A 24,051-nucleotide genomic window follows, 5' to 3' on the forward strand; every position below is an offset into this window, starting at 1 on the left:
CAATGGGGTGGGCTTTCTGCCTTCGCGCCGCTTTCCCTACGCAGGCGCAGGGGCCATGAGGCACTGGATCCAGAGAACACCCTGTCTTGGAAGCGTCAGCGGCTCCAGTAATCACCACTCGCACGCGATATTAAGGACTATCAGTGCGGGAAGTTACGAAAAAAGGGAGGCGCGGGTCCCTAGGCAGACGAAATTCTTCAGCGGTCGGTAGCGTAGCTGCCTCCCTCACGCCTAGGCAGGCAGCTACAAGTCCTCACAGGCAGCAGAGGGGGGCAGACACCAGGAACCTAAAACTTGGAGCTTAAGGGAATGGAGATGGCAATATCCCGATAATACTTGGCAATGCCACAAACAGGGAGGGTAAGGGGCCCTCGAGCACGCTCGAGGGCCCCTCCCCCTGAAAGCAATACTAAGGACTTTGAATCCTCAAAATCTGCAGCAGGCAGCGTGTAGCAGAAAATGAGGTGTTGTCAATGTGCCGCTCGAAAAGACGCCGTTGCTGTTCAAATTGGTCGCCTCGATGCGCCGAAGGAGGGGCCCCTCACCTGAGCACCTCGAGGGGCATCGGTTGCAGCAGCCTCCAAAGAGCTCTGTAGGTTCCAGTTGCAGAGTCTCACCGGCCACGAGAAATGCAAAATTTAACAGAATACTAGCCGCATAGCGCCAGAGATGTTCGTGCTGTAGAGGGGTTCCCGGGATTTTCGAGGTGGGGGTGTGGCGCCCTTCCCCCGCGTTCTTTCTCTGGCGGCTTTGTTTGGAGGAGGCTTTCCTCCTCTTGTTAGGTCTTTCCTCTCCCTCTGAGTGTGTGCACGTGTAGGTTTTTATGGGCAGCGCGAGTTTTAGAAAGCGATGCCACCCCTTGAATGATTCTGGGCCTGTTCACGCAGCAAGCCTGGATCGAACGTCCTGCTCGCATTCCAGCCGGCAGGCCCCTCTGTAGACACCAGCCTGCGCTGCAAACTGAGCTTAAGGCGGGTTATATGCAAGGATCTCCGTTATCCTTCACCAAATGTAAGGCCTGCTGAATATGGCCTGGAAGGGCTGATGTCGCCTGCGCAGTATAGGCTGCAGTCCATTGGTACACCTATTGCCTAGAGGGCGACAGCGACAGCAGAAGCCAGCCGCTGCCGCTGATAGGTCTACTAGACGACACGCAGAGCGAGTGGAGAAGCACGTGCTGTAATGAGGACAGCTGGTGCTGTCTTTCCATCGCTGCCACAGTGCATGGCTATGCAACCCAGGTGTTGGCGGGAAGCGGGGTTGAGAAAGAGCGACTCTGTAGAAAACTCCCAGAGCTGCATGTGGGCCTTGGACCCCTAGCAGCATCCAGTACTGAGCCGTCATCTGCTCCAGAATGTAACTTCTCCCTCCAACCCTTCTTCCGCTTTGCCTTAATGCGTGTGCCCACCCGTGGCCGTATCTCACCCTCTACCGGCACCCGTTGAGCTTTCTCCGCTAGTAAACCAAGCTACACTTAAGAACTCTGAATAAACAAGTCGTGTTTGCCAGTACTTGATGAGGTATTCTCATTCGGGGCCTGACCGTTCTCATTCCCCAAGTTTATGTGGCATACCACGGTTCGCCCCGTACTACTGAAGCAATGCATGCCGTGAAGCGTCCTGCTGCCGTGGTAGCATCTACAGCTATGCACTGGAGCATTCAACGCGTGCAGTCAATCACACCTCTGTCGTCAACCCTTCTGGTCGGGGGCTAGCAGCGGGGGCAGGGAACTTGTAGCTTGGTGAAGCGTGTGACTCTAACTTGCATCCGATGGGAGTCTGGAATTTCGAAAACCTTTTGGCCGCAGGCCCTAAGGGACGTGATATTAAGGCGTATTAGCCCGGTGCTTCCGCCTGCCTCTGCGTAATGCTCTCCGCGATTTTTCTTAAAGAAGGCATCACGGGATGCCTCGACTTTGCGCTGCACCATTCAAAGGCGGGTTGTCGTGCTAATGGTGTGCAACGTTTTATCGGCGACCGCTGCTTGCGGCACAAGAGAAAGAGCAGGTGACGCGAACAAGGCCAGTTTTCGCTTGGGGTCAAAGGGTTCAGTGAACAGCCCATCCTTTGGCCACCCAGAGACAGTGCGCTCAGCGGGACTAGATAGGGCCCCTTCATATCATCGCTGAGTTCTAGCTCCCAACCACCCCTTATCTTGAGGTACTCCCAGACAACCCCATCTCCTACTGGTCCTGCGGTCAAAGCCACCGGCGCCGCCTCCTCAGGAAAAGCTTACGCGAGAGCAGAATACGCCTGCTTCTTCGCCCATGGAAAACAAAGTAGTTTGGTCCCTCGTGTGTCTTCGGAAAAACGCCCCCAACTGCGAAAGATGAACTCGCGGCCTCCTCACAACGCAGTCTAGTTCAAAACGTTGTGTCTAGGTCAACCCTTATACTCCCAGGTCTGCGTGCGGGGGAGCGTTCTTCTGTGCGATGGTTTGGTAGGAGACACCCTTGTGAAGTGCCGAGTGTATAGCCACAATGAGGCAGCAGACGAATAACAGCGTGAGCACCGCGTTGCCAGCGAAGAGGAATAGCAAGCAGGCGCCGCAGGCGCAAACCGCGGTCTGAAAGCTTCGCTTAGAGAGCGTCGTATCCCCTATCTGAGCAGCGGCATATGCAGGCAGAAGCAACACAGCAAACGGGGTCGGCGATGAGAGGGGGCTCAATGACGCGGTGCAGAAACACGAGGAGCAGGAGGCAAGGTGGGAGGGAAGGCAGGGGGAAAAGAAAATGACAGAGACTTCGTGCGCTACCGCATCAAAAAAGACACCACAAATAAGCTGTCAGTCGGCCACTAGCGGGAGTTAGGACCGAGACAAACACCACTGTGAATTTGACAACTCAGAGCGAGACCTCGCCATCTATAAAAGCATCACGACAGAATGCTTGCGCGAGCAACCCACCTGCACTTCTCCTTTGAATGAAGCGAAGGCACATAGAGCCCCGCAAAGAGCAGAAAGGAATAATACCGAGGGGTTTAGGAGGGCACAAACCCCACCAAGGGCGCCGCAGATGCACAAATAGTTGGTGGCGAAATAACGCATGTTCCTCTCCATCCTGTCAACTGCCGCGGCTCCTGTGCCCGGCCGCTGAAAAGAAGACGTCATGGCAAATTCGCTCCATGGCGCGCAACGGCTCAGCACCGAACGGTGCAGCGCCAAGTACACCCCATGGATCTGCAGATGGCGACGCACACAACCCAAAGACCGAGATCAAAGGCTCCAATTAGCTTCGCTGAACTTAGCCTTGCTGAGACACAAAGCGCGGGAAGGTATGGCTGTGCAATAATGCTTCTATTCGCCTCGGTCAATCCAATTGCAGTGGAAGACTTCCTCCACGTAGCCAGTGCATTCGCGGCTGGAAAGGGGCGAGCAAGGGTGATCAGACTGCAGAGGATTCTAGTGCACCTGAGAAACTGCAAACTTTGCGCCCCCGGGGATCTTGTTGCCATCAAGGCTCCCGCCGAGACCCACAGAATCAGGTGTATTACCACCCAAGGAGACAGTGGCGGGTGAGGCCGCTGGGTGAGTAGCATGGGTCAGCTCGTCTGGTGGGTGGCTCTGTGTGACTGCTTCATTGTTGAAGCTGGCTGAGGGGCTAACGGGACCCGAAAACACATGTTGGTCCGGGGCGTCGCTCGCATAGAAGTCGTCTATGACTGATGCGGACAGCTGATCACCGCCTGCGGCACCTCCAGCTGTGTCTAGCATCATCTTGAATGCACATACAAGAGATTTAATGATGTGCTAGGATTAAATTAAAGAGAAAGCAAGGCCGAGCAAGCGCAAATCCCAGAGCTGTAGGGGGGACCCGAGCTGCCGACAATAGGCAACATAAAGATACAGCTGCCGCGAACAATTCCATGAACCAAAAACCATTCACCTATATCCTTTCAGTCATTTTTATAGCTTGAAGGAGATTGCTTGCTGGAAGGAAGCTGCACAATTTGCCATCGCCCAGCGACAACGCTGCTGCTGCCTCTGTCCTATCGGTCAATAGTCACTCTCACCCAACTGTTGCGGTGTCTGGGGAGCTTCCTGGGGCGCACAAAAAGGCAATTGAAGTATATTCTTCTTTCACTCCTGTTGGCACAATTTATTGGGCAAAATGTCCATGAACTGCCTTCCTTATCTCTTCCTTAATCCAGCGCGCAGCCTTGAAGCAGGCCCGAGCTTAAGCGCAGAGAAGGCACTTCTGCAAAGTCTCCTAGTTTACCTAACTAGAACATAATCTCCTCGCATGAGTGCAGATGGGAACCCCTATGGAGTTGCTGTCAACTCGGCCAGAGTGCCTCGTTTGGCATAAAGCTGCCAATACACTGCGAGTACTAGAGTTTAAGTGACCCCAATCAGGCACTTACGAAGCTACAGTTGGGGGCAAAAGGCATCGGGTCGTTCAATGAATTCAGTGTGAGCTTCCTGTCTCTCACTCTCAGATAATTTCGCCGAGTAAAGAGTGAAAGGAAGGGGACCGAGGCAGGCGTCCATTTACCATTTTCTCGGTTGTTTTGTGGTGGGTAAACCTGTAGGTCTGCAGGTTCCAGTAGACGATTTTGCATCCATTTAAGACGTAGTCCACGACCCAATGCTTAGTTTATCCGTTGTTCCATTTTCGCTCTGTAGAGCCGGGGTTTGCTCCACTTGTTACGAACAACTTTTTAGCGGGTGCCTGGCCTGCACGTACAGCCACCGGCTTTTTCCCAAAAAGGAGATTAAGACACCTCGCAACCTTCAATCTACAGAGTTCTGGCTTAACGGGAAGGACCACAACAAGCGTCCAAAAAGACTGTTTTCTGTTACGCGTTGCTTGGGCTTTGGACGTAGGAAGTAACGTTCCATCTGGGGAGTCGCGTATCATTCGACTCAAAAAAGGCAAAATAAAAGTTATTGGATGTTTCTCAAAAGTGCTGCTTCCTTTTTATGACGCGCCTGCCAGAGTTCCCGACATGAGGGAAGAGGGACATCAAGCGGGCGCTTAAGTGCACCCTTAGAACACTCGGAGCGTGAGCAGAAATAGCTAGTTACACGTAACAACTAACGCAGATGCACGCAACACTGCGTCTTCTTGTATTGAGGGTCCAGTAGTCGGTACTAAACACAATCTACTAACAAAAAGGCAGTTAAAAACTTTACTTATTGCAATGAAATACAGCAGATTAGGAAGTGGTGTAGTGTAGCTCAGGACGCTACTTCTCTTCCCCTATTTCTAGCATGCAGCCGCGTATTCCGTTCCTGCCTTCAACACCGATTGCGTGCAGGAAACAGATACTTCCGCCAATCGCCACCTGCCATGCAGGCAGCAATACTGAATCAGTGAGAATGACAAGGGCGAAGTTTGCGACACGAGGCAAGGTTAAATAGAAGGGCATAAGCAAGAGCAGTAGTTAGCGGTAAACAAGAAATCGAACCGATTCACCTGCTGCCTCACGATGGCTCGCTGTCGTCAAAGCACTAAAATGAGTGAGCCTCGTACTACTAGAAAACATAACACTAGTAATACGTGTGAAGGGATTCGAGATACGTGCTGTCCAGCAGTGCCTCCGCGCCTAATGCAGCAGTATCTGCATGCAATTTTAGCCGGTTCATGCACAATACTCGGATTTTATGCCTCAAAAAAGGCACAAGAAAGAATGTGGACACAATATGCTTGAGAGTTCCTGCAAGTAGGTTTGAGTATGGTGACTGGGATTTGTTCCAGCAATATTCATACATAAAGGTAGCTCTCATATGCAGCACATGCACTGGGGAAAGACAAGGTTTACGAGGAATACCGTCCACAAAAGGTACTATTGTTAGCCAAACCGAGCAGCAAGTCCTTTCGCAAATAACAGAGCCGGCAGCTGCAGCTCCGTCAAACGCGTAAGTAAGCGTTCCCCACCACACTTCATTAACTACTCCAGTTCGGCGTGCCCTCGTGCTCAATAGGCCGGAAATTCAGATTTTCTACGGCATCCTGCTGAACTTTTTACCTCCATTCGGGTCACTTGCCTGCGCGGTGAAATCGGTGAACAATTCCAGAAGAGCTGAAACGTCTTTAAGAAGCCATTTAAGATCGTTTTGTGGCACCACTACCTTTTAGAAGATCGATGGGGCAAAGCATTGATTTTCGAGAGGGCAGCAAGCGGCGCTAACTAGCTGGCAGAAAAATTTGGCCTAGTCTTTTTCTAATGCACCCGTACACAGCATGCAGATTCACCAAAAACATCTTTTCGGGCTCCAAACACACCCCTGACCGCGGCTTCTCAAAAGTCCGTGCTTTTTCCTCTTAAACTTTTGCGCACAGATTGGCGTGTTTTAACGTGCTCTAAGCGCAATATCGTAGGAACCGTGAATCATTACACACAATAGCGACTGTGCTGCACAACACTGATTCGTCGGGGCGTCGCAAAAGCACGACAGCGTGCATCCAAGCCAAAGAATGCATGTGAGATCAGCAAAGTCCTGAAGACTGTTAGTGAGATACTTTAATGACAGATGGTGGGCCTGCACAGTAAAAGGACGCCCGTGGAAATAAAGCCCGTATTTTTTCACGGCCCACCACACTGCATAGGATTCCTTCTCCTGCGCTGTATATTCTTGGTTTTGATGAAGTGATGGGAGCGATAAGCAATAACTTTGCTGTCTACTAAGAAGTGAGGCTCATAATCGGCCAGTGTAAGTACCAGAGGAGCATTACGGCGGCCGATACCCGTCCTTGCTGCGGCATCAGCCTCTTCTTTCCAAGTCCCAAACTGCGTTTCCTTAATTGGATCAATCGAATAAGGAGCGGTCGAGCAAATGCAGAAAAAGCAGTTTCGGTAATACAGCACATCGACCTACTCAAAGCCCCTATGGGTGCGCAAAGGTAGAGGCCACGTCTTAGGTTGCTCAATTTTTGCCAGTTGTGGTTCGAATCCCGCAGCCAAAACAAGGAATCCCAGACATTTAGTGATTATGATTAAAAGCGAACACTTAATTGCCTTCACCTTCCCTGCTTGCCAAAAAGCAGCTCAAGCGCACGCTGTAGGTTCCGTAGTCGCTATCGAACATTTCGGCTGAATACTAAGATGTATTTTGTTCACCCAGCCAACCGCCTCTCTGGGTGTGATGATAAAGATCTTGAGCGACTCCCCACTTTAGTTCAGTTGTAGCAGTAACGGGCTCAAATGGCCCACAGGTACACTCGAGTTCGCCAGTGCGAATGTGGGACGTCGTTTCGTGCCTGTCATATGGGCGGAAGGCGATTTGCGAAAATTCTCCTTTGAGTGTAGCATTAATTAGCCTGTTTATTCGTGCAATTGATTAAGCATTTTGCCAATAGCAGGTATCTGAGACTTCTGCCTGACAGCGATCTTGCTCAGGGTTTTAGAGTTAGCACAAACCGCTACCTTCCTTCTTGATTAATTATCCGTCTACCGCTGAACCTCCATTCTGTGGGGACTTCTGGCTCAGTGGACTACGGCATGGAACTGACCCAGGGGTTTGCGCAATACGAGGCACTGGACGACGAGCAGGTGGCCAGCCTGCTAGCGGCTCGTCGTTACTTGGCTGATCTGTGAGATCCCTCTTGACACTTGCCCATTCCTGCTACTTCTCAGCTAAAGTTGCAATCGAAGTTCCTGATGGCAGTTGCAGTGCCGAGAAGACGGGGTGCACGCTTAAAACCTTCTTTGCTTATTGCACTGCTGAGCCATCCGCATGATGACTCTGCCTCACCTTGGGGGTCATCTACTCTACACTACTCAACCTAGATAAAATGGGCTCTGTTGAGGATGAGAGGAAATGCTTCTTCTTAGAGCTTCCTGGCATGCCGACCTCTACAGCGAGCACCTGTGTCGACATGTGCACTTGCAATTGATCATCCGTGGCATGCCACGGACACCATCATGGTGCACCGGGCGAGTGCAGAAGCCACTCGTCATGGTAATCAAATCAAATGCCGTTTTTTTTATGGAGTTCAACTGCTGCATCCCTGACAATCCTTGCGTTCTGCAATCCGTTATCAGGCCTGAGTCTTAAGGGGGGCTCCATCGAGTGAACAGGCAACTTGCTTTTCTGCGTTGTGTCCTTGGCTCATAGGTCCACTTCATCCAGTGTCAATTAATGCCAGTCCCCATTCTCTTCCATTGATGTGAGCTTGTATCGGCGCATAATTAACCCCTTCTGGACTACAAACTGCGGCTCTATTGGCTCTGGCCCTCCTCCACTGCGCGGCAGCCTGCGGAGGGGCCTCCCTTTACCTTGATGCACCTTCTTTGCACACCAAGCAGTCTGCTTCCAGTGAGCTTACCCAGTTGGGAAGTTTTTACCTATGCTGCGTGCGCTTGTAGCTGTGTGAATACATGACTCAAACTTCTAAAACAGATGCAGGCGTGTTGTTTGGGGATTTTCTGAGGCTCATATACCCCATGCATTGCCTTCATGCATCCCCTATTTTTCCTCGTTCCCCTTCGAATGTAATCAATACCGCGTTGACACAACCCTATGTCCATAGGTCCCAGCTGGTTCTTCCTCCTCATCCGTATAAGCAGGAATTATTTCCTTTAGTTCGTGAAACCCCAAACAGTCCATCATATGTTGAAGCCCCCACCGTTCTGTAGTTTCGTCGCTTAGACTTTGCCCAGCCTCCTGCCAGCGGAGGTATGACTTTGAATACACCTGACACAAACCACTGGTAAAGCAGCTATCCATCTACAGCGTGGCTTTTACGGACCGGAATTTCATGGTTATCAGGACATCAGTCTACTGACACATTCTCCTGCTTTCTCAGTTCTCTTGAAGACTTGCCGTCGAGCATATCTAAACATACGCCGATGAGTTAGGACATGTGTAAGACTTGAGCTGATATAGTCCCTGGCAGAAAAACGATTTTGCCATGATTAAGCCGCCAGCGATGTGATTCTCTTTGCGAAAAGCACGCCGTAAGGAGCACAAGTTCCTATCATCCATGGGGTACCACGCGAGTTACGGGAGTGGCCGGCTCATCAAGTCCTCAGACTCTTGCCTGTTCTTTTAGTTGCCACAGCTCTTGGCTGGCATAGCCTCAACGCATGCATAAACACAATAACGGCTGACAAGTCTTTTTATGGAGCTCTTTCACAGCAGCTTGAAAGCTTCCCTGTGGCGCCCCACGAGGCGGCGCACCACGCGCTACTTCATCTCCATAGGATTTCTTTTCCCAGAATGTTTTGATGGGGACTTAGCGCACTAACTTACAAAGTAACTATCGAAAACCCATAACAGTTGTAGAGAAAGCTGCAATCGTGGTGCCTTTACAGTCAGTGAATGAGCGGAAAACAACTACATCGAATCTTGCGGTATTTCTAGCTGTAGCACCCCATCGGAGGTCTCTGTAAGGAGACATTTAACGCCAGACTGAATGCAAGCTGACGAAAAAGTTTTTGCTTCCAAAACTATCTCTTCTAGCCAGTGCCCCTCAAAGTTACCAGTTTGAGGGAAGCGGGAGAGCTGGAGTCAACGTAGCTGCACCCTCCAAGCACTCCGAGCATTCACAGCGGCTTGCACGTAACATCTACCACAAATGCGCACACCACTGCATCTTGATGTGTTGAGCCACCATTGCTCTACAATTAATAGGAAGCACTGAAGAAAATGCATTTACCAGTTCCTCCCGAATCATTAGTTGAATATTATTAACGTTTTAGGAAGTGTCAAGAGTTTCTGGGCGGCGACACATGCACTGCGGCATCTGCTGTGTATGGTGGTTTTCCACGAGGCACATCGTTTCTACACTTATGACGTACTCGCGTGGCTCGTATGCCTCGAGGCACCTTTCATGGTCTGCCAGTTGTCTGATATCGAGGGTCATCGCCGCAGGCATGAAAAGCCATGTCGAGCTTTCTGGGGAGGCGAGACCAGCAGCTAGAGTTTACACTATGTGCGATGAAAGGGCACATTAGGGCCCAGTAGCGGCGAAACTGCACAAGTAGCTTGAAGTTGCTTCCATCGACGCGGAGTAGGATATTGGAGCCTGAACAATCCCCTTCTAGAAAAGCCTCAAGAACGACTGGGACAGGGGCTGCGGAGAGTGCGCAGCTCTGGTAGCTGGTTTTTTGTGCGAATAATTGGCTCCGCCTGCCTTTATGATCAAAATTTAGGGGATAAAACGTAATTTAGATGCGTTCTACTCGCTGGTGAGGCACAATAACCTATGCTTTGTGGGGCGCATGATGATGATATAGAGGCCAGACGGGCTGCGGCAGCAGACGGGTGGCGCACTGCTCGGCATCTCACAGAGTGGTACCCGGGAGATAGGCTGGGGATTGCACGCGCAATTAATAGTTTATTCCCAGAATTGTGATCTTCTTCGTAGCCCCTACGTATTCCACAAACAGTTCGTAGACGTCGGGGGTGGCCAAGACATCTCAGAATGGCTCGCAAGAAGAGGACCGACGAAGAAGCGGCTGCCGGCAGCGCTGCCGCTGCTGCTGCTGGTATAGCAAAACAATCTGGGGAAAACGTATCGAAGGGCAGTGACGCTGGACGCAACAGCGACGGCAAAGGCGGCGCTGTTGCTGAGCAGGGACGACCCCGGAAAGGGGGGGAGGGCGCGTCTCGCCAAGGGGGCACCCCGAACTCCGCCGCTGCGCCTCCGGAGACCGACACGAAGGCCTCCGTTACGGCTGCAACACCAAAATCATTCGGTTCGGCTGCAAAAGAGCAAGCGGACCAGTCAGGAGGCGCTGCTGCTGCTGCTGCAGAGAACACAGACGCTGTTGTGCCGCCACTGGGGGTTGCGCAGCGCAGAGAGATTGACATGACGGGCATGTCCGCGAGCCGCAAGAAGAATCTTAAGAAGAAGATCAGGAAGCAAGAGCAGCGGCAGCAGGAGGCTGAGTTGAACAGCGCAATGCGGGCGGGTGCGGGGGGCAGCACCTATGCGTCTCGCCTCAGTCAGATCGCGCAGCAGTGGTCCAAGCAGGTGGCTCAGCTCGAGGCCAGTTGCGCAAAAGTCACTGATGGGGCAGGTGCGAAGCGCATTGCTGAGTCGGCTGCGCAGCTGCAGAAGGAGATGCAGGAGGTTCAAGAAGAGGAGGTCGCGGGGGCCAAGATGCCAATCAACAAGCGTTCTACGGTGCAGCACATGCAAGAAAAGATCAAGGAGGCCGAGCAAACCATTCAGAAGCAGCAAAAAGAGCAGCAGCGGGCAGCTGGGCAGCAAAACAAACACGGCGCAGAGGTAAGGGGCGCCGCAGATGCGACCAGTGACGCTCAGCTGGAGGAGTCCTTGCGCTACCTGGCGCACCTCAGGGAGCAGCTAGCGCTCACCCAGCAGCAGAGCGACCTGCGCGCCTTCCAGCAGCAGGCAGCAGAGCTGAAAGCCACGCTTGAGCAGATCGTGAGAAGCGCACACAAGGCTGTGCAGCAAGCTGCCAACGCCCCAGACAACCGCAGAGCGCAGCAGAGAGAGGCCACGTGGCATAAGCGGCTCCAGGAAGTGGGGGCCGCTTTTCCCGAGGCGAACGGAGTTTCCAGCTTCGTGAATGCATCCGTTGCGCTGCCGAGCGACGCAAGCTTCATTCTGCTGACGCCGCAGGGCCAGCCTTCTCCCATGCTGCGCAAGGTTGAGCGGAAGTTCAGTGTGCTAGTCGAGAAGAAGGGACTGGGTGACAGGGGTCTGCTCCTGAGCATCGTTGGGTACGTGCAAGACGCTTGCGACAAGTGTGCTGCATTCCTGAATGCATGCAACTTTCCGCAAGTCCCAATAGGCTTCAGCACCGCGCCCAACTGCATTTCACTGGAGGGGCAAAACATAGGGGCCTTCATTGGCAGCGCTGGAAGCAACCTCCGGAAGCTCGAGGCAGAGCTCGACGTCCTCCTCTGGCTAGAAGACAAGTGGATTACTATTCTTGGTCACGAGGCCACTGTCAAAAAGGCTATTCCCCAAATCAAGGTAATAGACGTGCTGCTTCTTCCGTTCGCGCCTGCCAAGAGAGGCTAACATCGCCGCGTGCGACGTTCCTCTCAGTGCTCACAGAGCCTATTGCTGTCCTCTACGAGCTGCCGTAATGTGTATGTGTGGGGACTGATGTGTGCAAGTGCGTTTGTATGTGTGCGTGGATTTATGTGCGTTTGTCCATTTGTGCTTGTGTGTATTGTCTCTGTCTCAATATGTGTGTGTGTATTGTCTCTGTCTCAGTATGTGTGTGTATTGTCTCTGTCTCAGTATGTGTGTGTATTGTCTCTGTCTCAATATGTGTGTGTATTGTCTCTGTCCCAGTATGTGTGTGTATTGTCTCTGTCCCAGTATGTGTGTGTATTGTCTCTGTCCCAGTATGTGTGTGTATTGTCTCTGTCTCAGTATGTGTGTGTATTGTCTCTGTCTCAGTATGTGTGTGTATTGTCTCTGTCTCAACGCCTATGTGCGCCCTTACCAACTACTGCATTTTGAGTGCACGCGCAATGCAGGCCGTTTGTATGTGTATGTGTATGTATGTGTGTGCATGTGCATGTTTAGGAGTCTCGCTCCCCTTCGGCAAGCGACGCAGGGCAGTCTCAGTGCCGCTGCGAGTTCAAGTCGGAAGTGGCACGGGCCATGATTCAGGGCAGTGCAAGAACACGTTCTAAGGTTCAGGATATTGAGACTGCCATGGGAGTGACCATTTTGGTGCGTCTGCCGCGTCGAGGAGACCTCAGCAAGACGACGACTGTGGCGATCAGGGGAGCCAGTGCTGATGAGTGCAAGAAGGCCTGTGCGGAGCTAGAGGAGGTGTTTGGCGGATTCGGCGTGGAGGTTGTCGAGTGCGACAGATTCAAGGCCACTAGAATTCTCCGCGGCACAGCTGTCGACTTCTCGCATATTAGGTAAGGAGGGGCGTTCTTTGGAGGGGAGGGCGCTCTGTCTTGGGTATGTCGAGATGGTCATTGCGATGTGTGTATATCCATAGCGATGTGTGTATATCCACAGCGATGTGTGTATATCCACAGCGATGTGTGTATATCCACAGCGATGTGTGTATATCCACAGCGATGTGTGTATATCCGCAGCGATGTGTGTATATCCATAGCGATGTGTGTATATCCACAGCGATATGTGTATATCCACAGCGATGTGTGTATATCCACAGCGATATGTGTATATCCACAGCGATATGCGTATATCCACAGCGATATGTGCGAACGGAGAGATGGCCACCATGGGGATGTTTGCCGCGTATAGATAGGGCTGGAAGCTTTGCGAGCAGCGCCTAGAGGGAATGCCGCTTCGGTGTGTTGTTGGGGTGCATGCAGGTCGCACGAGCTGATCTCGTTGCTGCGATGCGATGAGGGTGTGCTGCTGGTTGCTCCTTCCGAGGCGTTGCGTCTGGCAGTCGAGGCCGTTGAAGCGGCGATGCATCAGCTGAGTCGGGCGACGGAGGTCTTGGAGATCAAGGCAACGCAGTTGCGCATCCTTGACCGTGGAAAGAGGAACGAAATCGAGACGCTGAGCGGCGCTACATGCAAGCCACCTCTCCTCGATGGGGAGAAGGCTACCCTGACTTTCACGGGTCACCCGGACGCCGTGCAAAAGGCGGTCGAGATGGCTCAGCAGATCCTGGATGAAATGAAGGAAGAGGAGCTCGAGTTGTCGGTGGCTGCCGCTTTGTGCTTCCTTGCGGACAAGGCGCACCGTGCTCTGGAGGAGGAGCATGGCATTCGCATCCGCGTCGATGTTCCCAGGGAGCGCCTCATCGTTCGCGGGAGTCTAGGAGGCTACGATGTCGTGGCCGATGCCATCAAGCGGATGGAAGACGAGGTTGCGCGCAGCGGCAAAGTTGCTCATAAAATCGAGGTTCCTCGCGAGGCGGTACCCGCCATTCTCGGTCGTCAGGGGGCGAATGTGCGCCGCCTACAGAGCGATTGCAACTTGGACAGTGTCGTCATAGACGGTCGGCCCCAGGCAGTGTACCTTCTAGGTTCCCAAGAGGCGATCGACCAGGCAGTGGTCATGGTGCAGGAGATCGTCGGTAACAGCACAGGGGCGCGCGCGCAGAATGGAGTCGACGGAGGCGATCTCGGAAGACGTCCTCGAGCAGTTGGAGGGCGTGGAGGAGGTCGGGGAGGCCGAGGTGATGTCAGTAGCCGTGGCGGGAGTAGTGGTGGTGCTGCTGCTGCTGCTGCTTCGGTCAGGGGACGGGGTGGAGTCGGTGGACGTCCTGCTGTCGTCGCCTCGGCAAAGCCGTACAATGCAAATGTGGACGACGAAACCGCATTCCCCTCGCTCGGAATCTGCATGGCTCGACCTGGAGGGCGCTGGCAGAAGAGGTCGCAGGCTCCTGAGGGGTCCGAGGCACCCCCCAGGAGCGTTGTTGTCAACAGCAACAGTGACGCGCAAGGAGAGGAGTTTGTAGGGGCGGGTGAGAGTGCGAACTAGGTGTTCTGTTTCTGGTGTCGGTCCAGAGGATCGGCAAATCCCCATTGCCATGGCGGTCAGTGGTGGAAGAGGTTGACGGCAGTTTAGGCTCACGATGTGTATGCGAGCGCTCGTGTTGCCTCAGTTGGCATGCGGCTCTCCGCTGCCGTGCATACATGCATGCATGCAGGCAATGCACTGCACAATATATTATTATGATCGAGGCTCAGATTCGGCCCTCTGGCTTCGCTCGCTCTCTAGCTGGCGCATCTTCTGGCTTGCGGACATGAACAAGTCTAACCATTTAATTTTCGTTTGCGGCTTAACAACCGCCGTGGTGGTAAGCCGCCATTTGCGTGGCAGCGGAACGCACTCCGTACTACTGGCAGGAAAAGCTAAGCATGCTGAATGGCTCTACCAGTTCGTGGTAGATCCAGTTTTTTTCATGTTTCTCAACGCCTGCTGATGGAGCCAACCGCAGCAAAGTAGCAGTAGGCTTATGGCACTGCAAACTCCACTCGCGTTCAAGCATTAACTCCAGTAGGATATTTAACATACAAGCCCAAATCCCTTATGAAGGCGCCCCGTTGTTTCAGGCTCAGGTCATCCCAATCACGAGATTGCGAGTTCAGTGACTTCGCGGGCGGACCACTATTGCTTTTGTCGAGTGCAACAACTTTGACAAGGGCAGTTCGTATTCAAACGCGTTGGGATGTATCTGCACTTGCAACGGCTAGATGAGCGCACTCCTCTCAGCGAAGGGGGCCGACACAACACCCTTCACGCAGTTTGGCAACACACGAGCCTATCAAACGGCTGCACATTGCCCGTGCTAGTTCCTACGCATGATTTCTCCATCTAAAAACAACTTCTGGGAGGACCAGGACGCTGCTTGCACGTCGTTAGGCGGTTTGGTCTGTAGGGCCTTCAGACTCTTGTGACCTAGAACGTCTTTGATCCTAAAATACATATGCACGAGACAAATGCTGTCTACCACTAATTACGGCACATGTGCAGCAGCATAAAGAGCCCGAGTGGACGACCGGTATGGGAGGGGGGACATCATCTGTCGGTAACGGCAAGCTGCACTGCAGCACAACTCACCAGATATTTAAGCATCCAAAAGGCGAACAACAGCCAACATTTGGGACCTGGGAAATAATGCTCAGCTCCTCTGCATGGACAGGCGCCTCAAGTAGCTGTAGCTGCCCACTGCTGCAGCTGGTTTGCACTGGGCAAGCACTAGGTCGAGAGGCGCTTGCTTGACCTACTTGTAACAAACACAGGTTCGCAGTCCCACTTCCCAGCTTTGACACATCACGGGTATCGTCCTGAATGTCAAAAGCCTCCCGGGGAGTCACCTGATAAATCGCCGGCTCTAGAGTTCCAGAGCTCCCCTGTTTGGGGCGGAGAGATGTGAGCATTCCCTCGAGATTCGAAATCTTGTCACGGAAAATTACTGCCTGGCCTTCAGCTGACTGCAACGCATTAGTGAGCCGTAAGCTTGTGTCGTTTGCAGCCCTCTGAGCTTCTTCTTTTGCGTTGTGCATCCTCTCCAAAGTGTCTTGAAGCTCCCCTACCTTCTTACAGCTCTCACGTAACTGCCTAGTTGATTCATCCAGTTTTGTCTGGGCCTCGCGTTGCTCAGCCCTTGCTGCTTGGCATTCATTCCTCAGTCTCTCCGCCTCTTCGGTCATCGTGCGTATCTGCTCTTTTGCTTGAATGAAAGCTTGCTTTGAGAAATCCATATCTGTCTTCAGTTTAGCGGTTTCTTTTAGTTGCGAGGAACGTAGGTCCTCCAGTTCAAACAAAGCTCTCTCCATGGCTTCCAATGCGTTGCTAAGCTGCTGCTGCAATTCGCTCCCGTCGCTCGCCAGTCCACTGGCCTCCTTTAGCTGAATATGTTTGGGTGCTAAATTTGTCTTTTTGACTGCCAGGCGTAGCGTTGAAGGCTGCACAGCTCCTCTAAAGCTGCTGCGCTTCTCAGCAGGCAAGATTAAGGCCACAGGCGGTCCACTTGAACTGTCCGACGCTGGGGTGGACGCTAAGCTTAGGTCTTCTGCTAGTGTGGTAACCGAGCCTGACATGACTGAAGGAGCTGCAAAGCCCACCCTGTCAAGTATGTTGCTGCGGGATCGCTCCCTTGGTCCTTCCAGACACAACGCTTCTCCTACTTGAGAATCCAGTGAGACGACACCTGGCGATATAGAGGAGGCTAGTGACTGCGGAGAGCGAGGGGAATCCGGAAGGCATTGCACAGAGGATTTCCTGCGTTGCATTGACCATTTCCGACTCTCAGTACACGAGAGAGACCTGATAGCATCCATGAGCTGATTAATCGTTGTTTCCTTTTCAGCCATCTCAACACGACGACGCGACACCTGTAGGCCACCATACCGACATACAAAACTTTTTGAAGTGATGAAGAAATGGTTGCCAAACATTGACGTACAATTAAGGCGCAATATAGTAAGAGGCGATGAACTACACTACGCTCCTGGACACTCTTTGCAGCGAAAAGTTTCTTGCTGAAGTTCGTCTCACTTCGTGGCGTAGATCCTCATTCTCTTTTCTGAGCCACTCGTTGCTCCTGTGCATTCCGCAACGTATGATTGATCAAACTCAGCACTGCACTGGGAATAGTTGGTTAGAATACCCAGAACCGTGCAGCAAGCAGAGAGAATGCAAATGTTATAGTGCGCAGCTCACGAGGCCTTCTGATAGTCAGTCGCATCTTCTTGATGCGCTTGTCGTGGAGACTGGGCCGACTTGCGATCCCTATGCTTTGCAATGAGGACGTGCAAATTCTTCAGTTCCACCTTCAGCATCTACATTGCTCCAAAATACACCAGCAAATGAGCATCATGAGCTGTCGCTAGCAAAAACTGTCATTTTTGCATACATCTGTGTACCCTATCACGCCCGCACTCATATCAATCATGTCTTACGCGTTGAATAGAGCGAACTGATACAACATCCCGTCATGGCTTGATGCATACGATTCCAACTAAGTACAGGAGGAATTGGAGCCTGCCTTTATTGGCACCTCTGAAGTCAGAAGGATACAAACACTTACCGCGTTTTCGCTTTGACAGATGTCCAACTCCTTCAAAAAGCTCTTCTGTTTTTTTTGCTGAGCCTCATGGGCCCGGAGTTCTGACTGGAGCTCTTCAAACTCTTCAAGCTGCAGAGCAGTAGCAAAAACGGAATTCGTGTCATTCCTGGATACAGGATTAAACTTGACGTACGAGGTAACCTACAAGGCGGCCGAAGTTCCAATCACACCAACATGACAATCTCACACAATCATATTTATACATCATGGGAAAAAGAGCTATTGCCATTTGCGCCGAATGTTAGGAAAGCTTCTAAAGCACTTGCCTGCTTTTCGTTGCGCTGTCTCTGCTGTTCGAGTTTTTCGGATAAGAGTTCGTTGTGCCTACGAAGCTCTGCAACCTGCACAAAGTACAAAAACTTTCATTTAAGGATGTCGTTTAGTAGTTATGAATGATCGTCTCCATTCTCCGCGAACACTTCGCGATACATCACGGGATAGCGTATTTTCGACAAAATCCCTAACTGCGCTAACCTCCGTCATCAATTCCTGAATCTTTGGAGCCATCTGCGTAGACAAAAGTGTATGCACTTTCGCCAAAAGCGTATTTATTGCATCCCCGTCCACCTGAAGGTCCGTGGAAGCTGGCTGAGCAGCTGAAGTCTGCATGCGAAATATATCCGACTGGCAAAGACCCCAATGACGCCTGCTCTCAGACCGTCCTGCATTCATCATCGAAGACAAAGAACTGTAGTCAACTGATGATTCTACCTTCGAAATCTAGGTGTGCCTCCACGGAATGCCCAACGCTGCGGTTTCTTTCATCACACTAGATGCTCACCAAAAGTAATGTCAAGGGAGGAGGAAGCATTTGCTTGAGCATTCGGAAAACGATCATCTGACAAGCTTCGCCGACGGGAGCACTGAGCCTTGGGAAGGACCGCTCCAAGCTCGGCATCATACGCCCTGAGTATCTCATCCACCTCAGAAAGCATGGCTTGCGCCAGTTCTCCCTGTTTGTTCCTATTGAATTCCAAGCCAGCAACTTGAAAGGAGTTGACAGAACCTCGAGAACTGAGTGTGCCCAATGATAGGCGCCTTGAGGAGGAGCGCGACATGGTAAAAACTTGTGGTAAGCTAATGTTTATACATGCAAGCTGACAGGGCTAGAGCTGTTCGCTGGGTATTGAAAACGCCTCTATAAGTTGAATTTGCGTCTTCCCGTATTCACACATCCATGAGCCCACTGAGTATAGGCCGAAGAGACGAGCTTGCAGCACCTTTTCCACGCCCGCCGTACAGCAAAAAGCCCTAATTTACAGCTCGCCTGACGGTATGGTGAACTCCAGTTCTAAAGGGCCACAAGGCATTGCACCCCGACAGATACCGCTTAGCCGCATGTTTTCTACAGCGTCCGAGCAGTAAGGCCCTTTCTTCCGATAAGGAAGCGCAAAAAAGATGCTTTTTTGTCACTCTACGTTAGCGGTTGGTGAAGTATGTGCTGCTTTTAACAAGAGCAAGCGGCCATAACCACGAAAGGAAACTGAATTGCGACCTCGTTCGATGCATCATAGAAAAAGATTGTTTAAGGGGTACATAAAATTTGTGGTCATTATGAAGCACTGTTTAATTTGGGAGCTTCCAACTTCATGACGCAAATGACTTGGGCGTGCACTGGAGCGCCTGCTCCTGTTACTTCCACTGGTGCGTTGCGCATGTTTTATGGCTATGTGCTTGGCAGCTCCACAGAAATATGAACTTAACACGAATAACAAACTAGTCCCTTGCGGAAGGTGGGTTGTTGTAAGCAGGTGCTGTCTACCGCTCGATTGCGAAACCATCGAATAGAGCGCTGCCCCTTCTCACTTCGATCCCGAAGCGACCTCTGTCTGTCAGAGCAAGTACAAGCCTTAAAGATAAGCTTAATTGTGTTGAATCTTTTCTACCTTTGTGTGGCATCTCGTAGGAAATCACAACTCGATTGTCTACGAACATCTCGAGAGGTCCATGTTCCCCCCGGTCATTCTGCTGGCCGTGATAACGCTAGCACACCTTTTAATGGTAGCTCTGTACTTACGACTGTTATTTCGTGACGAATTGATGGGTTTATATATAATATAGGTGCCTCAGTAAGGGTTGTTTCCACACCACCCTTCTTGAGTTGAAGGCTTGCAACCTGCAATCCGTTTGGTAGCAGAAGACCACTTTTCGAAGAATACGGCTCACTCTTTTATCAGTATCCAGCACTGCTGAAACGTAATCTTCTTGACTGTTGGCTCGGAAAATGATTCCTGCAGCTGAAGCACTGCCGAGGCGAACAAATGCAGTCACTTTGGCAACATTGCACTCATGGCCTTTCAGCAACAAGCTCATAGGCCTAGCCACTTGATTAGAAATATGTGCATTCTCTAAAGCACTAACAATAGCGAGCGCATGTATCACATTCCTTACAAGGCTCAATGGAAGAAGGGGTCAAGCGCATAATGCCAAGCTCCATCAGATTCTGCCACATACTAGAATTCTCCCAATCTGATGTTTGTGAACAGACCCGAGTAAAGAAGTCAAATTAGCATCGTAGATACCTTCGAGTGACATGGCAGGATTGTTATATGTCTCGCACAGCGGGGTGAGTCCGGGAACCGGCATGAGCGATGGCGCCGGCCCGTGAGCCTGGTACTGCCGTCCTGCTTCATCAACCGCTAGACCACTTACAACTCTATCCCCAACTAGTTTTTCGCCTGATACAGGCATCTCCACGCGAAACAGCTCATTCTGGTAGGGACACGCTTGTCACGTAGAGTTTGAATTGTCGGGAAATCGAATGTTCCCACCTCGGCAGTGTGCATGCCGGTGAACCTTTCCTGGAGTGGCTGCACCTCCACGGCATGGACTTCTGAATCAGGAAAGAATGGTGTAGCCTTGTAAGCGGTTGTATATTGAAAATCTCCGGTTGATGATGGGACGGAATCAACGCTTTGGTCATCGTAATTCTGCAAATCCATGAGGCTGCAGCGATGAAGATATGCCGTTGTGAAAATCATACCGCAAGCCATGGCATGCGCATGCGGCGCTGCTTGATTTTATCCTGATGCAAATAGGGCCATACACTAGAACAGTCGGGAAACAGTAATTTTCAACATACAAGCGGATCATTGGAGCTTTCCCTTGGCCACAGTGTCCATGCCGCTGTTCTCGTCCACCAACTTATCGCCGTTGCAAGTATTAAAATTCGAAGAAAAACGCTTGCCATTGGAGCAAACGTACAGCTAACGACTGCTGTGAAAAGTTGTTAAAACGCGAAGATGCAGACTGGCAAGAAAGCGTGGCGTCTTGCATGGTCGCTGAGCTGTCACGACAACTGAGAGTGCGCCGCCCGTGATGTATGTGAGACTATCACAACATGGAGAAGAATACTATAATTTAGGCCGCAAACTATACAAAGCCCATGCCGTGGCATCTGGCATTACGGAAAACACCTGAGCACCGCGGTCGCACGACATACCCGGCACTGAAAACGGGTGTTGCTGTATTGTAGATGGCGATTCCTTGAAAGAGACTCGATTTTTTTTTGTCGCCCATGCGAGCGCAACCCAACCAGCCCCATACAAAATCATGCCAACCACCATTCAGTATTGTATGAATTGAACTATGCAAGAACCGAAGCCCGTGTCTAACAAACAACCGGATACTACAGTGTTTCTGGGAGTTGCGCCCTTTGGCTGGCAGGCGTTTTCACAGCAGCGAGGTCAAGTGTCAAGACTGCGCGGGCTCAGCTCAAGAAGTGTCAAGCCTCCGGTGCATCTGATTCTTCACCGGCTTGCACACCAGTGCCTTCTTTGGCGTGCCGAGCCGGGGAGTCAGAAAGAGCTGAGCCATCGGAGATGGCGGCATCATCATCACTCGACTGGTGATGATTGATATGGATCCCGATGAGTGATTTCTAAGAAAATCATGCGCACGCACTCTACGTGACATGATGTGCATCATTTGTCACGAGTACCTGTTAGCCTAATGGAGCAGCCAACCACCAAGCATGGTAGAGGTGCTTACCATTGGTTCGAATTTCCTCGCAAAGCCCCGAAGCAATCTGTGAGAGCGGCCCCTCCAGTTGTCGTACGTCTGATGGATGCTGTTGCGGAGCTTCTCAACACTTTCGTCGAAGTGCACACCCTGAGAAACAGCACGAATGCCGGGAGGTAGAGCGAGAAATGAACAACTAGCGAAACCGTCATAGAGCAGGGCAGCCTCTACGGCACATTAGGACTCACCAGTGGCCGGTCCGTTAGAGTGACCTTTGTGAGCTCGTCGGAAACCTTTTCGCCCCATCGCTGCATGTTCTTCTTCATCTGAAAACCCTCAAAACAGGAACGCTGACGTAGCACATGACAGAAATACTGATGGCTTATTCTTATGTGGAAAGGACAAAGGGGGTCGGTGAAAGCTGGATTCGAAACGGACTTTTATTGCATTCGCCTTCGTGTAGCCAATGTTCATATCTTTGGGCTTGATTCCCCGCGAAAGAGACCTACGCCACGTGCGAAACACCCAACGCTCAAGTGCAAAAGTTCATCATTACATCTTTGCAAAAGCTGAGCGCGGCATCGATTTCGCTGCAATCAAAAGGTTACCTGTCGACATAGTCTTCGTAATTCTGTAGGATTCGGACGATAATATCCGTCGTAGAGACTCCCTGGGTGCGCACCGTGGCGCGAAACTTGTTCTGCACGCAGTGTTCATAGCCATCAGGCCCAACAGCACTATGATCTCGTCGTAAAGAATCAAATCCTCCGATGGTTTTGAGGTAGGGAGCGACAAGAACCAAATGCTACAAAGCTGGGGACCTACGCCGAAATACACAGAAGCAATTGAAGGTAAAGAGCTTACGCTGCTTTTCAGCCATCCATAAATGTCGCCACTGTCTGCTTCCGCAGGACTGCTAGTTTTTTTCCTTTTCCGATCGTCCTTCTTTTTGTCCTTGCTTTTCTGTACTGCAGAATAGGGTTCCGCATCATGTGCTGCGTAGCAAGCAAACAGCGGAGAACTTCCGGATTGCTAATCGGTGTTGGCAGTCGCTTAGTTCAGCAAAGAGAGCGAAGACAAACTGCCTCCTCAAGAAGCAAACACACGGGCAGCCACGTGGAGCAGCTGATGTGCCGAGGAACAAATATGCTGCAGGCTCACCAACATAATCAATTCGATATTTCTCCACGAATTCCGGAGTGATGATCCAGGGGCATGGAGCAATAACCTCATCAACCCACTTAATGTGGCGAAGTGTTTCTGCTCGTTCCTCTAAACTCTGAACAGTTTGGCCCTTCAAACGGTGCGTTTCTTCATCAGACGCGACGCCAGCCATTAAGTGGACATGCTTGAACATCTTCTTGGCTTGCTCCAGCTGCCTCATGTGACCAAGATGCAGAAGATCATACACGCCTACGAAGATTCACGCACGAAAAACCCTCGTGGGTGTGAGGAGTGCATAGCTCATTCCTGACAACAGGGGGAGCACATGGTTCATCGTACCATCGGTGTATATCCGGACGGGCCTGTTCGGATCCTCCCCCTCCCCCAGCTCCACAGGAGCTGTATCCTGGGAGTCTAGCTGCCGAGGGAGTTCCTCAGTTGCCTTCCGTTTCTTCATAGGGCTCCCGCTGCTATTGAATTGCCAGCTGGTCTATGGGGGTGCCACTCAACGGCCCCAGAGCCCTGGGGACGGAGCAGGGGGTTCTTATGGCTCAGCTTTTGGAGACACTGAGCACTTCTGAGAGTCAACACGAAGCCTCCTAGAAGAACCACGACAGGCACGGAGCAGCCGTTCGTCTCGTGATCCAATACTGTGTGAACAGTTAGAGAAGAGAGAACCTGGAAGCCGCCCTCCACCTAATAATAGGGATGCTGGTAGTCGGGTGACTCAGGAAGGCCAAGAAATGGTTGATTGACTTCCTAAAGTGTGCAGGCTGGCGGCCTTGTCTGAGCGGGGGGTAGCGGCAGCGGGATGACGAGAATGCCAGGGAAATCGCAAGGGGCGGTGTTTCTAGAGCCATAATATGTATTGTCTGATATATCGAGCAATGTGTAGAAAATGAGCCATTGTGGTATGCAGTCCCAAAAGTTCCCGCTTGTCGTGAGCCGCTAAGGCCGGTACGCACGAAGAATGCCGTGGGGGTGGGTGGGCGAAAGGGGGCTGCTGCGTCACTGTCCGCGACATACTTTCAAAAAGCATTAATTGCCTATATGCCAACATAGATTTAGAACATGTGGTCCTGATTTGCATGGGCATAAGGTGCACAGGAGGCAAGGACAGCGGATGAGACACATGAATACATGCCTGCAATAGCGCTTGTGCTTGACACCGGTATTAACCAGGCAGCCTCACAATCGAGTGCAATCCGAAGACCATTGCACTAAAATTCTTGTAGCTTTGTTGGATCTCTTTGGTAGCGCATTGGAAGAATGAAGGGGAAAGAGGCCGTAAAGGGGTGAAAGCAACTCTAGAACACACTTATACGAGATCAAGCTTGTATGGGGCTAGGCTACATCCAAACACTTTCTACTACATCAGTTTTATTTGAATGAAGCTAAGTAAAGAATTTATTAACTGGACTGCAGAGTCCTGCTGTTTCGATTGGAGAAGACGCAGTGTTCTGTGCACCTGCGGCAGATG

The 24,051-nt window shown here is 51.5% G+C and overlaps 5 protein-coding genes across 5 annotated transcripts; 1 reads left to right on the forward strand and 4 right to left on the reverse strand.

Moving 5' to 3' along the window:
* Positions 1 to 2,388: 2,388 nt before the first annotated feature.
* LOC34618487 (PRA1 family protein B6) lies at positions 2,389 to 3,714 on the reverse strand. The gene is made up of 3 exons (XM_026337822.1): positions 3,409 to 3,714; positions 2,905 to 3,177; positions 2,389 to 2,601 (listed from the first exon to the last, which is right to left on the reverse strand). The coding sequence occupies exons 1-3, from the start codon at positions 3,712 to 3,714 to the stop codon at positions 2,389 to 2,391; spliced, it is 792 nt and encodes a 263-aa protein (XP_026193607.1).
* A 6,655-nt stretch (positions 3,715 to 10,369) lies between these two features.
* LOC34618488 lies at positions 10,370 to 14,353 on the forward strand. Its single transcript, XM_026336688.1, has 3 exons — positions 10,370 to 11,893; positions 12,458 to 12,804; positions 13,231 to 14,353. The coding sequence occupies exons 1-3, from the start codon at positions 10,370 to 10,372 to the stop codon at positions 14,351 to 14,353; spliced, it is 2,994 nt and encodes a 997-aa protein (XP_026192473.1).
* Positions 14,354 to 15,234: 881 nt separating this feature from the next.
* LOC34618489 (myosin-1) lies at positions 15,235 to 18,505 on the reverse strand. The gene is made up of 8 exons (XM_026336637.1): positions 18,229 to 18,505; positions 17,922 to 18,154; positions 17,714 to 17,788; positions 17,409 to 17,516; positions 17,042 to 17,160; positions 16,877 to 16,919; positions 15,437 to 16,713; positions 15,235 to 15,274 (listed from the first exon to the last, which is right to left on the reverse strand). The coding sequence occupies exons 1-8, from the start codon at positions 18,503 to 18,505 to the stop codon at positions 15,235 to 15,237; spliced, it is 2,172 nt and encodes a 723-aa protein (XP_026192422.1).
* A 700-nt stretch (positions 18,506 to 19,205) lies between these two features.
* Positions 19,206 to 20,389, reverse strand: LOC113147145. The gene is made up of 5 exons (XM_026336648.1): positions 20,219 to 20,389; positions 19,970 to 20,159; positions 19,614 to 19,771; positions 19,465 to 19,563; positions 19,206 to 19,412 (listed from the first exon to the last, which is right to left on the reverse strand). The coding sequence occupies exons 1-5, from the start codon at positions 20,387 to 20,389 to the stop codon at positions 19,206 to 19,208; spliced, it is 825 nt and encodes a 274-aa protein (XP_026192433.1).
* A 782-nt stretch (positions 20,390 to 21,171) lies between these two features.
* Positions 21,172 to 23,028, reverse strand: LOC34618490 (choline-phosphate cytidylyltransferase). The gene is made up of 8 exons (XM_022731817.2): positions 22,911 to 23,028; positions 22,569 to 22,820; positions 22,272 to 22,402; positions 22,016 to 22,107; positions 21,846 to 21,912; positions 21,656 to 21,733; positions 21,438 to 21,557; positions 21,172 to 21,327 (listed from the first exon to the last, which is right to left on the reverse strand). The coding sequence occupies exons 1-8, from the start codon at positions 23,026 to 23,028 to the stop codon at positions 21,172 to 21,174; spliced, it is 1,014 nt and encodes a 337-aa protein (XP_022591976.1).
* Between the last annotated feature and the right edge of the window lie 1,023 nt (positions 23,029 to 24,051).

Source organism: Cyclospora cayetanensis, unplaced genomic scaffold (assembly GCF_002999335.1).
Source record: "Cyclospora cayetanensis isolate NF1_C8 unplaced genomic scaffold, CcayRef3 CcayRef3_contig_1, whole genome shotgun sequence".
NCBI lineage: Eukaryota > Apicomplexa > Conoidasida > Eucoccidiorida > Eimeriidae > Cyclospora > Cyclospora cayetanensis.